This window comes from Entelurus aequoreus, linkage group LG19 (genome assembly GCF_033978785.1).
Source record: "Entelurus aequoreus isolate RoL-2023_Sb linkage group LG19, RoL_Eaeq_v1.1, whole genome shotgun sequence".
In the NCBI taxonomy this organism is placed as follows: domain Eukaryota; kingdom Metazoa; phylum Chordata; class Actinopteri; order Syngnathiformes; family Syngnathidae; genus Entelurus; species Entelurus aequoreus.
Window position 1 is genome coordinate 10,209,011 of NC_084749.1, and position 16,723 is coordinate 10,225,733.

The 16,723-nt window shown below is 33.8% G+C and overlaps 1 protein-coding gene across 1 annotated transcript in view; it reads left to right on the forward strand.

The window, feature by feature from the left end:
• Positions 1-432: 432 nt before the first annotated feature.
• Positions 433-16,723, forward strand: part of LOC133634845 (tax1-binding protein 3) — a 17,597-nt gene continuing 1,306 nt past the window's right edge. The window contains exons 1-2 of the mRNA XM_062027484.1: positions 433-618; positions 3,839-3,958. Coding sequence (XP_061883468.1) covers positions 580-618; positions 3,839-3,958 — 159 coding nt within the window. The 5' untranslated portion in view covers positions 433-579. The remainder of the gene's footprint in view (positions 619-3,838; positions 3,959-16,723) is intronic.

Sequence of the window (16,723 nt, forward strand, 5' to 3'; positions counted from 1 at the left end):
TTTTGCTCTGTTATACAATTTAATAAATCAGAAGCTGATGACATAGTGCTGTATTTTACTTCTTTATCTCTTTTTTTTCAACCAAAAATGCTTTGCTCCGATTAGGGGGTACTTAAATTTTAAAAAATTTCACAGGGGGTACATCACTGAAAAAAGGTTGAGAACCACTGCAATAGAGAGGCGATTTAGCTTTTACACAACACAGTACTACATCACCCACAATGCACCAGGGTGGTTGTCTCCCGAGGATTGCATTTTGATAAACTATTTCACATCTCAAATAATTATCTTCTTTTGTTACTTTTCTTTATATTATTTAATTTTGGGACACGAAAACGCCATTCAAAATAGCACCATTGGAAAACTTGAAAGGCTACGTAGCTTTTTACCGTAAATCAACTACATCGCCCAGAATGCACCGGTGGTTGTATCCCGAGACCACGCCCTGTTTCCCTGCTAGCCTGCTTTAAACTCATTTAGCAATCACCAAGGAAGTTACCCCGCTTCGGATTTTTTTTCTCCCTCAACGCCACTGTTTGCTTTTTATGTGTTTATTTTCCAAAACATTCCAGTCCAACAATGTCTTTCATTCCTGGACAGCCGGTGACTGCAGTTGTGGTAAGTTTGAGAGTCGAACTCAACTGGAACATGATTCAACGTAACTCCATTGTTCACACTCTGACGCCAAGTTTCAGCTAAGATAGTACTCTTTTTTTTATTTAATTTTTTACTCTGCATCGACTGAATATAATTAATAACGACATAATAATAGCGTCAAATAACTCCTTCAATCGATGCTTACTTATTTATTTCATCATTCCAAAGATTACTTTCAAGACATCCAAGCACGATCGAATTATTTCGCACTAATTTCGGACGTTAGGCCAAATGAATAACACAGTTATGTAATTCAAGTTTGCAAAAATGATGATTTTTTTGTTCAAATGTGTGAAATGTTTTTGACATATCAATGGGCGTCACCGTCGTTTTTGCTCCTTCCATAAAACTGTTGAAACGGTGCTGCCTTCACGTGTCCTGGGAATTATCATAATTACGACCAGGTGCACTACAGCAGGAGGTCAAATATGTGTCATATTATACAGTATTCTATGTATTTGTCTTGACCTTGCAAATGAAACAGTTGTCTCTTTTTGGCAACCCTTTGTGTTTTTACCGAACTATTTTGTTTTGTCTTTTACCTTAAAAATGTTTTGACTTGGTTGGTTTCCCTCTCAGTACATGTGTGACTACAAAGTATACCATTTTTTTTCAACCTTTTTTGAACCAAGGCGCGTTTTTTTCTTTGAAAAAATCCGGAGGCACACCACCAGCAGATATCATTAAGAAATTAAACTCAGTAGACAATAACAAGTCGTTGGATATGAATTTAAACCATAACCAAGCATGCATCACTATAGCTCTTGTCTCAAAGTAGGTGTACAGTCACGACCTGTCACATCACGCCGTGACTTATTTTGCGTTTCTTGGCTGTGCTCCCGTGCGTAGTGTTTTAGTTCTTGTCTTGCACTCCTATTTTGGAGGCTTTTCCTGTTTTTTGGTATTTTCCTGTTGCAGTTTCATGTCTTCCTTTTGAGCGCTATTCCTCGCACCTGCTTTGTTTTAGCAATCAAGAATATTTAAGTTGTTGCTATCTTTTTTCGTGTGGACATTGTTGATTGTCATGTCATGTGCGGATGTACTTTGTGGACACCGTCTCTGCTCCACAGTAAGTCTTTGCTGTCGTCCAGCATTCTGTTTTTGTTTACTTTGTCGGCAGTTCAGTTTTAGTTTCGTTCTGCATAGCCATCCCTAAGCTTTAATGCCTTTTCTTAGGGGCACTCACCTTTTGTTTATTTTCGGTTTAAGCATTAGATACCTTTTTACCTGCACACTGCAAAAAATATTTCTAACTCAAGTAGGTGAAACTACATAATCTCCCACGGCACACCAGACTGTATCTCACGGCACAGTGGTTGAAAAACACTGCAGTGTACAGTGTATTTTGCAATTTGAAATAGTGTAAAAAAAAATCTCTCTGTGGAAGAAAATTTAGATTTTGTGTGTGTAAAAAGTTGTATGACCTCTTAACTTGGAATGCAAATATAAAATGTGTAGCAATCAACGCAGTTAAATGTAATGAAATAGTTATCATAATAAAAATAATTTACTTTCATAGTCTCAGGCAGTTACAAATGACTAATTAATTATTAGAGATCGAACGATAGGTATTTTTTCACGGCCGATACCGATTATTTTCTGTAAATGATGCAAGGCGCTCGTCACCACCAAGACCGGTAATACCACACCACCTTATATACATAGCTGTAACTTCCTGGCCCTAGAAAAATAAAATATCAATCAATCAACGTTTACTTATATAGCCCTAAATCACAAGTATCTCAAAGGGCTGCACAAGCCACAACGACATCCTCTGCTCAGATCCCACATCAGGGCAAGGAAAAACTCAACCCAATGGGACAATGAGAAACCTTGGAGGAAACCGCAGATGTGGGGACCCCCGCCCCATGGGCGACCAGTGCAATGGACGTCGAGTGGATCTAGCATAATATTGTGAGTGTCCAGTCCATAGTGGATCTAACATAATAGTGAGAGTCCAGTCCATAGTGGATCTAACATAATATTGTGAGAGTCCAGTCCATAGTGGATCTAACATAATAGTGAGAGTCCAGTCCATAGTGGATCCAACATAATATTGTGAGAATCCAGTCCATAGTGGATCTAACATAATAGTGAGAGTCCAGTCCATAGTGGATCTAACATGATAGTGAGAGTCCAGTCCATAGTGGATCTAACATAATATTGTGAGAGTCCAGTCCATAGTGGATCCAACATAATATTGTGAGAATCCAGTCCATAGTGGATCTAACATAATAGTGAGAGTCCAGTCCATAGTGGATCTAGCATAATATTGTGAGAGTCCAGTCCATAGTGGATCTAACATAATAGTGAGAGTCCAGTCCATAGTGGATCTAACATAATAGTGAGAGTCCAGTCCATAGTGGGGCCAGCAGGAGACCATCCCGAGCGGAGACAGGTCAGCAGCGCAGAGACGTCCCCAACCGATGCACAGACGAGCGGTCCACCCCAGGTCCCGACTTTGGACAGCCAGCGCTTCATCCATGGCCACCGAACCTGCCCCCCCCCCCCTCCACGAAGGAGAGGGGGGCAGAGCAGAAAAGAAACGGCAGATCAAATAGTTCTTTTCAGGTTTCTCTATGTTTAGGCTGTCACACTTTGCACTATTGTGTTACAATTTAATAAGCATTTCTTTCATATTCCTTATTTTTGCACCTTCATTTAAAGAGGTTAAGTGTTCAATGTGATTTAACAATTTGGTTTACATTGAGTGTTTTCCATGGTTGTGTTGACATTTTCTTTCCTTTCTGCCTTGATAGCCGAGGGGTTATAATAAAAGGAAGGCTATATTTGAAATAAAAGTGTTGAAATTGTTTAGTTTTTTTGATAGGTCATAAAAAATATCAATATCGACAGTTTTCAGCCTAATGGCGACTATTTCTAGTAAAATGGCAGCTCTGTCAGTCCGTTTAAATGAAAACCTCATTGAGCTTCCAGGCAGAATTCCAGGCCTCTTCATTGTATCAGCCACACTACTGATGGAATGTCTGGTTACTCGCCACACAAACACGTCGCACAATCCGAGTCCTCCAGTCTGCAGCTGTTGTCCAGTGTCACCCACCGACAGTGGCGCGCCGCTTCTGTCTCGCTTCAACCGTTTGTTGCTGACCGTTATGTCTCACCTGTTGTTTCCAAACATTCATCATGCATACTGATTGACTGTCCTTGTTCTGTCAAACAGCAAAGAATTGAGATCCAAAAGCTGCGGCAGGGAGAAAATCTGATTCTGGGGTTTAGCATCGGAGGAGGGATCGACCAGGATCCCGGTCAGAACCCCTTCTCTGAGGACAAGACCGACAAAGTAAGTCAGCGCTGATGTGATGTGTACTCATGGCAAGGGCGTTGTAGTTTGTCATAATGTATCATGAAAACACTGGCAATATTCCACCTGAGGAGGGAGTGAAAGTGTGCTGAGATGTGATCAACAACAGGTCTGAACCCATCACTCATTGCCGCCTCAGGTGAAACCAAACAGATGATGTCATGGCGTAGGCGGAATCTTTCTGAGAAACACAAACACAATCATCCTTAACTCAGTCGTTCAATATTCTTACATACAAATATGTTCTGAATTGATCATATCTTTGTATTACTAATGATATATGACATGTATTGCTTGGCTTCACATGATGTCATGTCCGGGTCATTAAATAGGCGTGGTGGTCAAGCTAATTCTGTTCTCAATGGGTACCAGGCGCCATTTAGCCTTTCTCAAAGAAAAAATGCCCTGTGCTCGTGTTGTTTTCGGCTGTCCAAATCGCAAAAAGGATAAACTTTTCTTCCGAGTTTTTCGAGAGTTAAACAAAAAGGGCGGGAGAGTGCAAGATTTTACGAAAGAAGACAAGAAAAGTGGCACACACTCCAGTCCAAGGGAGCAGAGTCGCAGAACGCACAAGTTTGCAGTGATCACTTCATTAAAGGTTTGTTTGACATACTTTTAATGTTTAGTGTTTCCCATTCAAATATTATCTTGATATTATTTGTTTTTATCTTTTTTCTGAGTCCTTGAAACACCAACTCGGCGAGTAAGTCAATGTTAGAAAATGAATCTTTCAGCACATACACAATGTTGACATCTATAGATATATTTTGGTAAACAATCATAAATGAATCTTTCAGCACATACACAATGTTGACATCCATAGTTATATTTTGGTAAACAATCATAAATGAATCTTTCCGCACATACACAATGTTGACATCTATAGTTATGTTTTGATAAAAAATCATAAATGAATCAGCACATACACAATGTTGACATCTATAGTTATATTTTGGTAAACAACCATAAATGAATATTTCAGCACATACACAATGTTGACATCTATAGTTATATTTTGATAAACAATCATTAATGAATCTTTCCGCACATACACAATGTTGACATCTATAGTTATATTTTGATAAAACAATCATGCATTAATCTTTCAGCACATACACAATCTTGACATCTATAGTTATATTTTGGTAAACAATCATAAATGAATCTTTGAGCACATACACAATGTTGACATCTATAGTTATATTTTGATAAACAATCATAAATTAATCTTTCAGAACATACACAATGTTGACATCTATAGTTATATTTTGATAAACAATCATAAATGAATCTTTCAGCACATACACAATGTTGACATCTACAGTTATATTTTGGTAAACAATCATAAATGAATCTTTCCGCACATACACAATGTTGACATCTATAGTTATATTTTGGTAAACAATCAGAAATGAATCTTTCCGCACATACACAATGTTGACATCTATAGTTATGTTTTGATAAACAATCATAAATGAATCAACACATACACAATGTTGACATCTATAGTTATATTTTGCTAAACAATCATAAATGAATCTTTCCGCACATACACAATGTTGACATCTATAGTTATATTTTGGTAAACAATCATAAATGAATCTTTCCGCACATACACAATGTTGACATCTATAGTTATGTTTTGATAAACAATCATAAATGAATCAACACATACACAATGTTGACATCTATAGTTATATTTTGGTAAACAATCATAAATGAATCTTTCCGCACATACACAATGTTGACATCTATAGTTATATTTTGATAAACAATCATAAATGAATCTTTCAGCACATACACAATGTTGACATCTATAGTTATATTTTGGTAAACAATCATAAATGAATCTTTCAGCACATACACAATGTTGACATATATAGTTATATTTTGGTAAACAATCATAAATGAATCTTTGAGCACATACACAATGTTGACATCTACAGCCCTTTGAGACACTTGTGATTTAGGGCTATATAAATAACATTGATTGATAGTTATATTTTGATAAACAATCATAAATGAATCTTTCAGAACATACACAATGTTGACATCTATAGTTATATTTTGATAAACAATCATAAATGAATCTTTCAGCACATACACAATGTTGACATCTACAGTTATATTTTGGTAAACAATCATAAATGAATCTTTCCGCACATACACAATGTTGACATCTATAGTTATATTTTGGTAAACAATCAGAAATGAATCTTTCCGCACATACACAATGTTGACATCTATAGTTATGTTTTGATAAACAATCATAAATGAATCAACACATACACAATGTTGACATCTATAGTTATATTTTGGTAAACAATCATAAATGAATCTTTCCGCACATACACAATGTTGACATCTATAGTTATATTTTGGTAAACAATCATAAATGAATCTTTCCGCACATACACAATGTTGACATCTATAGTTATGTTTTGATAAACAATCATAAATGAATCAACACATACACAATGTTGACATCTATAGTTATATTTTGGTAAACAATCATAAATGAATCTTTCCGCACATACACAATGTTGACATCTATAGTTATATTTTGATAAACAATCATAAATGAATCTTTCAGCACATACACAATGTTGACATCTATAGTTATATTTTGGTAAACAATCATAAATGAATCTTTCAGCACATACACAATGTTGACATATATAGTTATATTTTGGTAAACAATCATAAATGAATCTTTGAGCACATACACAATGTTGACATCTACAGCCCTTTGAGACACTTGTGATTTAGGGCTATATAAATAACATTGATTGATAGTTATATTTTGATAAACAATCATAAATGAATCTTTCCGCACATACACAATGTTGACATCTATAGTTATATTTTGATAAACAATCATAAATGAATCAGCACATACACAATGTCGACATCTATAGTTATATTATGATAAACCATCATAAATGAATCTTTCAGCACATACACAATGTTGACATCTATAGTTATATTTTGATAAACAATCATGAATGAATCTTTCAGCACATACACAATGTTGACATCTATAGTTATATTTTTATAACAATCATACATTAATCTTTCAGCACATACACAATGTTGACATATATAGTTATATTTTGATAAACAATCATAAATGAATCTTTCTGCACATACACAATGTTGACATCTATAGTTATATTTTGATAAACAATCATCTATAGTTATATTTTGATAAACAATCATAAATTAATCTTTCAGCACATACACAATGTTGACATCTATAGTTATATTTTGATAAACAATCATAAATGAATCAGCACATACACAATGTTGACATCTATAGTTATGTTTTGATAAACAATCATAAATGAATCAGCACATACACAATGTTGACATCTATAGTTATGTTTTGATAAACAATCATAAATGAATCAGCACATACACAATGTTGACATCTATAGTTATATTTTGGTAAACAATCATAAATGAATCTTTCAGCACATACACAATGTCGACATCTATAGTTATATTATGATAAATAATCATAAATGGATCTTTCATCACATACACAATCTTGACATCTATAGTTATATTTTGATAAACAATCAAATGAATCTTTCAGCACATACAGAATGTTGACATCTATAGTTATATTTTGATAAACAATCATACATGAATCTTTCAGCACATACACAATGTTGACATCTATAGTTATATTTTGGTAAACAACCATAAATGAATATTTCAGCACATACACAATGTTGACATCTATAGTTATATTTTGATAAACAATCATTAATGAATCTTTCCGCACATACACAATGTTGACATCTATAGTTATATTTTGATAAAACAATCATGCATTAATCTTTCAGCACATACACAATCTTGACATCTATAGTTATATTTTGGTAAACAATCATAAATGAATCTTTGAGCACATACACAATGTTGACATCTATAGTTATATTTTGATAAACAATCATAAATTAATCTTTCAGAACATACACAATGTTGACATCTATAGTTATATTTTGATAAACAATCATAAATGAATCTTTCAGCACATACACAATGTTGACATCTACAGTTATATTTTGGTAAACAATCATAAATGAATCTTTCCGCACATACACAATGTTGACATCTATAGTTATATTTTGGTAAACAATCAGAAATGAATCTTTCCGCACATACACAATGTTGACATCTATAGTTATGTTTTGATAAACAATCATAAATGAATCAACACATACACAATGTTGACATCTATAGTTATATTTTGCTAAACAATCATAAATGAATCTTTCCGCACATACACAATGTTGACATCTATAGTTATATTTTGGTAAACAATCATAAATGAATCTTTCCGCACATACACAATGTTGACATCTATAGTTATGTTTTGATAAACAATCATAAATGAATCAACACATACACAATGTTGACATCTATAGTTATATTTTGGTAAACAATCATAAATGAATCTTTCCGCACATACACAATGTTGACATCTATAGTTATATTTTGATAAACAATCATAAATGAATCTTTCAGCACATACACAATGTTGACATCTATAGTTATATTTTGGTAAACAATCATAAATGAATCTTTCAGCACATACACAATGTTGACATATATAGTTATATTTTGGTAAACAATCATAAATGAATCTTTGAGCACATACACAATGTTGACATCTACAGCCCTTTGAGACACTTGTGATTTAGGGCTATATAAATAACATTGATTGATAGTTATATTTTGATAAACAATCATAAATGAATCTTTCAGAACATACACAATGTTGACATCTATAGTTATATTTTGATAAACAATCATAAATGAATCTTTCAGCACATACACAATGTTGACATCTACAGTTATATTTTGGTAAACAATCATAAATGAATCTTTCCGCACATACACAATGTTGACATCTATAGTTATATTTTGGTAAACAATCAGAAATGAATCTTTCCGCACATACACAATGTTGACATCTATAGTTATGTTTTGATAAACAATCATAAATGAATCAACACATACACAATGTTGACATCTATAGTTATATTTTGGTAAACAATCATAAATGAATCTTTCCGCACATACACAATGTTGACATCTATAGTTATATTTTGGTAAACAATCATAAATGAATCTTTCCGCACATACACAATGTTGACATCTATAGTTATGTTTTGATAAACAATCATAAATGAATCAACACATACACAATGTTGACATCTATAGTTATATTTTGGTAAACAATCATAAATGAATCTTTCCGCACATACACAATGTTGACATCTATAGTTATATTTTGATAAACAATCATAAATGAATCTTTCAGCACATACACAATGTTGACATCTATAGTTATATTTTGGTAAACAATCATAAATGAATCTTTCAGCACATACACAATGTTGACATATATAGTTATATTTTGGTAAACAATCATAAATGAATCTTTGAGCACATACACAATGTTGACATCTACAGCCCTTTGAGACACTTGTGATTTAGGGCTATATAAATAACATTGATTGATAGTTATATTTTGATAAACAATCATAAATGAATCTTTCCGCACATACACAATGTTGACATCTATAGTTATATTTTGATAAACAATCATAAATGAATCAGCACATACACAATGTCGACATCTATAGTTATATTATGATAAACCATCATAAATGAATCTTTCAGCACATACACAATGTTGACATCTAGAGTTATATTTTGATAAACAATCATGAATGAATCTTTCAGCACATACACAATGTTGACATCTATAGTTATATTTTTATAACAATCATACATTAATCTTTCAGCACATACACAATGTTGACATATATAGTTATATTTTGATAAACAATCATAAATGAATCTTTCTGCACATACACAATGTTGACATCTATAGTTATATTTTGATAAACAATCATCTATAGTTATATTTTGATAAACAATCATAAATTAATCTTTCAGCACATACACAATGTTGACATCTATAGTTATATTTTGATAAACAATCATAAATGAATCAGCACATACACAATGTTGACATCTATAGTTATGTTTTGATAAACAATCATAAATGAATCAGCACATACACAATGTTGACATCTATAGTTATGTTTTGATAAACAATCATAAATGAATCAGCACATACACAATGTTGACATCTATAGTTATATTTTGGTAAACAATCATAAATGAATCTTTCAGCACATACACAATGTCGACATCTATAGTTATATTATGATAAATAATCATAAATGGATCTTTCATCACATACACAATCTTGACATCTATAGTTATATTTTGATAAACAATCAAATGAATCTTTCAGCACATACAGAATGTTGACATCTATAGTTATATTTTGATAAACAATCATACATGAATCTTTCAGCACATACACAATGTTGACATCTATAGTTATATTTTGATAAACAATCATAAATGAATCAGCACATACACAATGTTGACATTTATAGTTATATTTTGATAAAGACGGGACAAACACTCTACTTGCAAATGGATAATTCAACATCAACAATAGGGTTGTGATTCAATAGTTGATTCTGTTTTTATTGGCCTAAATCTGTGATTCCGTTAAATCATAGGGCCCAAGTTACCTCCAAGTCACGGCAAACATTTACTGTAAATTCCGGGCCATAAGCCGCTACTCTTTTCCTACGCTTTGAACCCTGCAGCTAATAAAACAGTGTGGCTAATTTATGGATTTTTCTTCGCTGATGTCCATAAAACAAATCTTTTTTTAAACCAAGCAAATACACTGAAAAGGTGTTAGTTTGTACTATTGCGCCATCTTTTGGATGACTTTGCTAACTGCATGTGCTTTTTTTAAAGCTTTAAACCGGTACACTGTAAAAAGTCAGTGTTCAAAAACAAGAAAAGAAAAATACAAAAATTAGGGGTATTTTATTTGAACTAAGCAAAATTATCTGCCAATAGAACAAGAACATTCGGCTTTCCAAAACAAGTCAAATTAGCTAACCTCAATGAACCCAGAAATACCTTAAAATAAGTATATTCTCACTAATAACAAGTGCACTTTTCTTGGTAGAAAAACAAATGAGACCTTTTTGCTCAATTTGTTGAACAATATTGTTAAGTAAATGCTAGTGCCATTATCTTGACATAATGATATGCGCTCGGCATCATGATTTTTTTTTGTCATTCTTGAAGTAAGAAATTATTACTTTAAAAAAGTAGTTTTATTCTTGTGAGTGTTGATGACACAGCTTTGCATCAGTTGATATTCTAGTTTCAAGCATGTTTTACTCAATATAGGTCATCAAATATCAGCAACAAGCTGTAATATCTTACTGAGATCATTTAGGACCAACACCCTTTAAACAAGTAAAACACTCTGACATAAAATCTGCTTAGTGAGAAGAATTATCTTATCAGACAGAAATTAAGCAAATATCACCCTTATTTGAGATATTTTAATCTTACTTAGATTTCAGTTTTTGCAGTGTAGTAGCAGCCAAATATACCGCCATGTGCAAAGCATGTCTCTGTTTACGAACGCTTCATTCATTCATTTTCTGTCACGCCTGCAAGCACCAAGCAAGGCGCAGCATTTGCCCTCCACGTCACATATTGTGCAGTACACTATAGTCCCGACTCCCTTCTCAGCACCTCAGCATGTTTGCTTTTTGACAAATTTTGTCCATTTTATCCCCAAAAGACAACAGACCAGTGTGGAAAGACAAGAGGGAATCGCTGTGGAATTGCAAAAAAAAAAAAAAAAAAGTATTTGCGAGGAGGAGTGCATTAATGGCGCTCACAAGTATGGAAGAATTGATGAAACAGGCTTCATACCGCAGCAAGTTTTAGTCGTGATGACATCGGACTTTTCCTGGAACAATTTACCAAAGCGGAGGAGAAGACACTCCTCTCTTTCAGCGCGCGTGTGCACACACACACACACACACACACACACACACACACACATTCAGACTATTTGTTTTTAGTGTAGAAGGGACAAAATGTCTTCCTTTGATAGCACAGGGGGTGTCCAAACTTTTTCCACTGAGGGCCACACACTAATAAAATTAATCATGCAGGGGCCATTTTGTTATCTTTCATTTACCAAACAAATACAATATATATGTTTGTTTTAACCTTTAGGGCAGGGATCCCCAAACTACGGCCCGCGGGCCGGATACGGCCCCCCAGCGTCCAAAATCCGGCCCGCAGGAAATCCCAAGTTTAAAAAAAAATATATATATATATATTTTTTTATTATTATTATTTTTCAAATTTGTCTTTACTAGTCCATTTTCTACCGTCTCCTAGCCACTCAGGCTAATCATATTGTCTAAACATGCATTTTACCATCGATAATATGACATGCAGCAAGTGCGCTCTTTAAGTCAATTAGTGCGCGAGGAATATATATGTATGAATACATATATATATGTATGAATGCACACATATATATATATATATATATATATATATATATATATATATATATATATATATATATATATATATATATATATATATATATATATATATATATATATATATATATATATATATGACACATACATATATATACACATATATATATACATGGACATATACATAAACATATTCATATATACACACACACATATAATATATACACATATTTACACATTTACATATACATACATACACACACACACACACACATTTACATATAATATATATATATATATACATATATATATATATATATATATATATATATATATATATATATATATATATATATATATATATATATATATATATATATATATATATATATATAGCGCGGCCCCCAGCCAAATTGCTTTACCCCAATGCGGCCCCGGAGTCAAAAAGTTTGGGGACCCCTGCTTTAGGGCTTCCCTTAAGTTTGGGTTTCAGTCATGAAAATGTTAAAAAATATCTCTAGAAATGTTTTGTTTGTTTTTTTGTTGTATGCCCTTTTTTAACCAAAACCCTGTTTTCATGGCAAAAACATAAAATATGCGACAATTTACCCAAAACAATTGTTAAAGTGGAATTTTTGATAGATAGATAGTACTGATGTGAAGCAATTGGAGCTCGCCATATCCTTGTAGTTCGCTGAGCTCCACACAAGGATCTGGGATCGAGGGCAATGCAAACTCCTTCAAGATAGCAAAAAATAATGAACCAAATCAGGATCGCCGGGTGGGATTTCATAGATGTGACGTAGCGCCGAAGCGACTGTTTGATTCAAACAACGATGCACGCAGCGAGGGGTCGTGTGCTGATGTTGATTCTGCTATTGGAACTGTTTTGTCTGCTATTGCAACTGTTTTGTCGAATCTATTGAATATTAATTCTTTAAAAGATGAACAGAGAACTTTTCGCTCTGTCGTTATCCAATATGTCGGCTGTTCTGTTTTGGATTTCCCAGCGTCATGGGTTGATTTGGATGTGAGTGGTTGAAGTAGCACCTCATTCAAGATAACGGACATGTGGTTTATCCAATCACATACAATGATTTTTTTTTACAAGGCCCCGCCTTCTGAAATACATCTCCTATTGAGAAGTCCCAGATCCTTGTGTGGAGCTCAGCGAACTACAAGTACCGTATTTTTCGGACTATAAGTCGCTCCGGAGTATAAGTCGCACCGGCAGAAAATGAATAATAAAGAAGGAAAAAAACATATATAAGTCGCATTTTTTGGGGAAATGTATTTGATAAAACCCAACACCAAGAATAGACATTTGAAAGGCAATTTAAAATAAATAAAGAATAGTGAAAAACAGGCTGAATAAGTGTACGTTATATGAGGCATAAATAACCAACTGAGAACGTGCCTGGTATGTTAACGTAACATATTATGGTAAGAGTCATTCAAATAACTATAACATATAGAACATGCTATACGTTTACCAAACAATCTGTCACTCCTAATCGCTAAATCCCATGAAATCTTATACGTCTAGTCTCTTACGTGAATGAGATAAATAATATTATTTGATATTTTACGCTAATGTGTTAATAATTTCACACATAAGTCGCTCCTGAGTATAAGTCGCACCCCCGGCCAAACTATGAAAAAAAACTGCGACTTATAGTCCGAAAAATACGGTATCTGACGAGAGTCTGGTTAATTGGAGCCTTAAATAGATCAATAATTCAGAACAACATTGATCAGTGTTTCCCACACATTCATTTATTTGTGGTGGCCCGCCACGAAATAATTAAGGCCGCCACAAAAAAAAATTAAAAATTTGTATTTATTTATTTTTTTAATTAATTAATTTTTTTATTAATTTTTTTTTTTTTGTGTGTGTCCTGTCAAGCTTCTCAGGCAAATCATATAGTTGATGTAGATGCCCATATCGGCTGTTCAGATTTACTTTGCAAAAGAGAAGTGTAGGATCAAGATTTTTGGAGCTCTTTGATGTTTGATGAAGCTTTGTGTCTATACCACCACTAGTGTTTTCTGTTTATTTGTTACTGACTGTGGCAGGACACCTCTGCCTCTGTTTCACTTTATGTTGCTGGTAAATAATATGGTTGTAGTAGTAGTTAAATTATTTAGAATGCACTAATTAAAGGGGCAGAGCTTTAAGAGACATTTTAGCTTTTATATTTTTATAAGATATATTTTTTGTAAGAACCACAATTAATAAATATATTTCAGTGACTAACTTATTGTTCAAATCTGTATATAAATATGTACATAACGTGTTGTAATTATATTGTAAAATGGATGGATGGATGGACGTTTAAACAAAACTGTTATTATTAATTAGTAAGTATACATTTTTTGAGCCTTTTTAGAGAAAATCATATTGTAGTAAATTATGCAAATTACTCGATGATGTCATGGTGACCATAGCCACGCCCCTACCGCCACTGGTATCTTGGCAGTATATGGGAAACACTGTTGATATTAATTCATTATCATTTTTGAGCAAGGACAGTTTTTTTTCAAGTCCTACTAAAATGATTGGAAATCATTAAAAAAGTATTAAAAATAAGTCATACTTTTTTTTGTTTTCCCTTCAATGCTTAAGTCTCTAAGTCAACTTCAGATTTGTCGATTATAAGGTTTTACAATTTTATTATGTTTTTTTTTTGTTTGTTTTATGCCCTTTTTGTCAAAGAAAACAGTTTTTTTATATGGCAAACACACAAAATATGCGTTATTTCCCCCCCAAAAATCATTTTGATGTGAAGTAATTGGAGTCAATAATTTATAACATTGATTTTGAGTCATTATTATTTTCTGAACAATGACCGTTTTAAAGAAAAAACAGCCTGCATGGCAGCTTTGTATTATTAGTCAACATTGCAACTGGGGCTGCAACTAACGATTAATTTGATAATCGATTAATCTGTCGATTATTACTTCGATTAATCGATTAATAATCTGATGAAAGAGACAAACTACATTTCTATCCTATCCAGTATTTTATTGAGAGAGAAAAAACAGCACACTGGCACCATACTTATTTTGATTATTGTTTCTCAGCTGTTTTTTAATGTTGCAGTTTATAAATAAAGGTTTATTTAAAAAAAATACCTCTGCGCATAGCATAGATCCAACGAATCCATGACTAAATTAATCGGCAACTATTTTAATATTCGATTTTAATCGATTTAATCGATTAGTTGTTGCAGCCCTAATTGCAACTTGTTCTCGTTACATTTCACCTGTTTGCTTTTTTATACCACTTTTTTTTTTTTGAAACAGTATTTGAAGATTGTGCCGTCAGTCGTTGCAGTAAAAATAAGCTGCGGGCCGCAAATGGACCCCGGCCCCCACTTTGGACATCCCTGTGTTAGCCGTTACAGGACTGTACGGATTATTTTTCATCGGCATGCGACTGTGAATTGTTTTTGTTTGCGGATGACTCTGCCCTGCTGGTATCCGGCAAGGACAAGTCACAGGTGGAGAAAATTCTCAGTGCTGAGCTCTGTAGAACTTGCACCTGGCTCGCTGACAACAAGTTATCCATACACTTGGGTAAAACAGAATCCATCCTGTTTGGGTCCCACATCAACCTTAAGAAAGTCAATGACTCCACCATAAAAGTGGGTGACATTGTTATCACCAGGAAAGATGAGGTCACCTACCTAGGTTCCATTCTAGAGGCTAACCTTTTCTGTGATAAAATGGCAACCAAAGTAATCAAAAAGGTTAACCAACGAACAAGATTTCTCTACAGAATTTCCTCTATGGTCAACAAAAGCACCTTGAGGATTCTGGCGGGAACTCTCGTTCAACCCTTTTTCGATTACGCATGCACCTCCTGGTACCCTAGCACCTCCAAAACCCTCAAATCTAAACTCCAAACATCCCAGAACAAGCTAGTCAGGTTACTTCTAGACCTCCACCCCAGATCCCACCTCACTCCTACCCACTTCTCTAAAGTGGGCTGGCTCAAGGTGGAGGACAGAGTTAAACAACTTGCACTGAGCCTAGTCTATAAAATCCGCTACACCTCCCTTATACCGAAGTACATGTCAAACTACTTCCTTAACGTAAATGACCGCCATAACCACAACACCAGGGGGAGCTCCACTAACCACGTTAAACCCAGATTCCAAACTAACAAAGGTCTTAACTCATTCTCTTTCTATGCCACATCAATGTGGAATGCACTCCCAACAGGTATAAAAGAAAGGGCATCTCTATCCTCCTTCAAAACCGCAATAAAAGTTCACCTCCAGGCAGCTACAACCCTAAACTAACACCC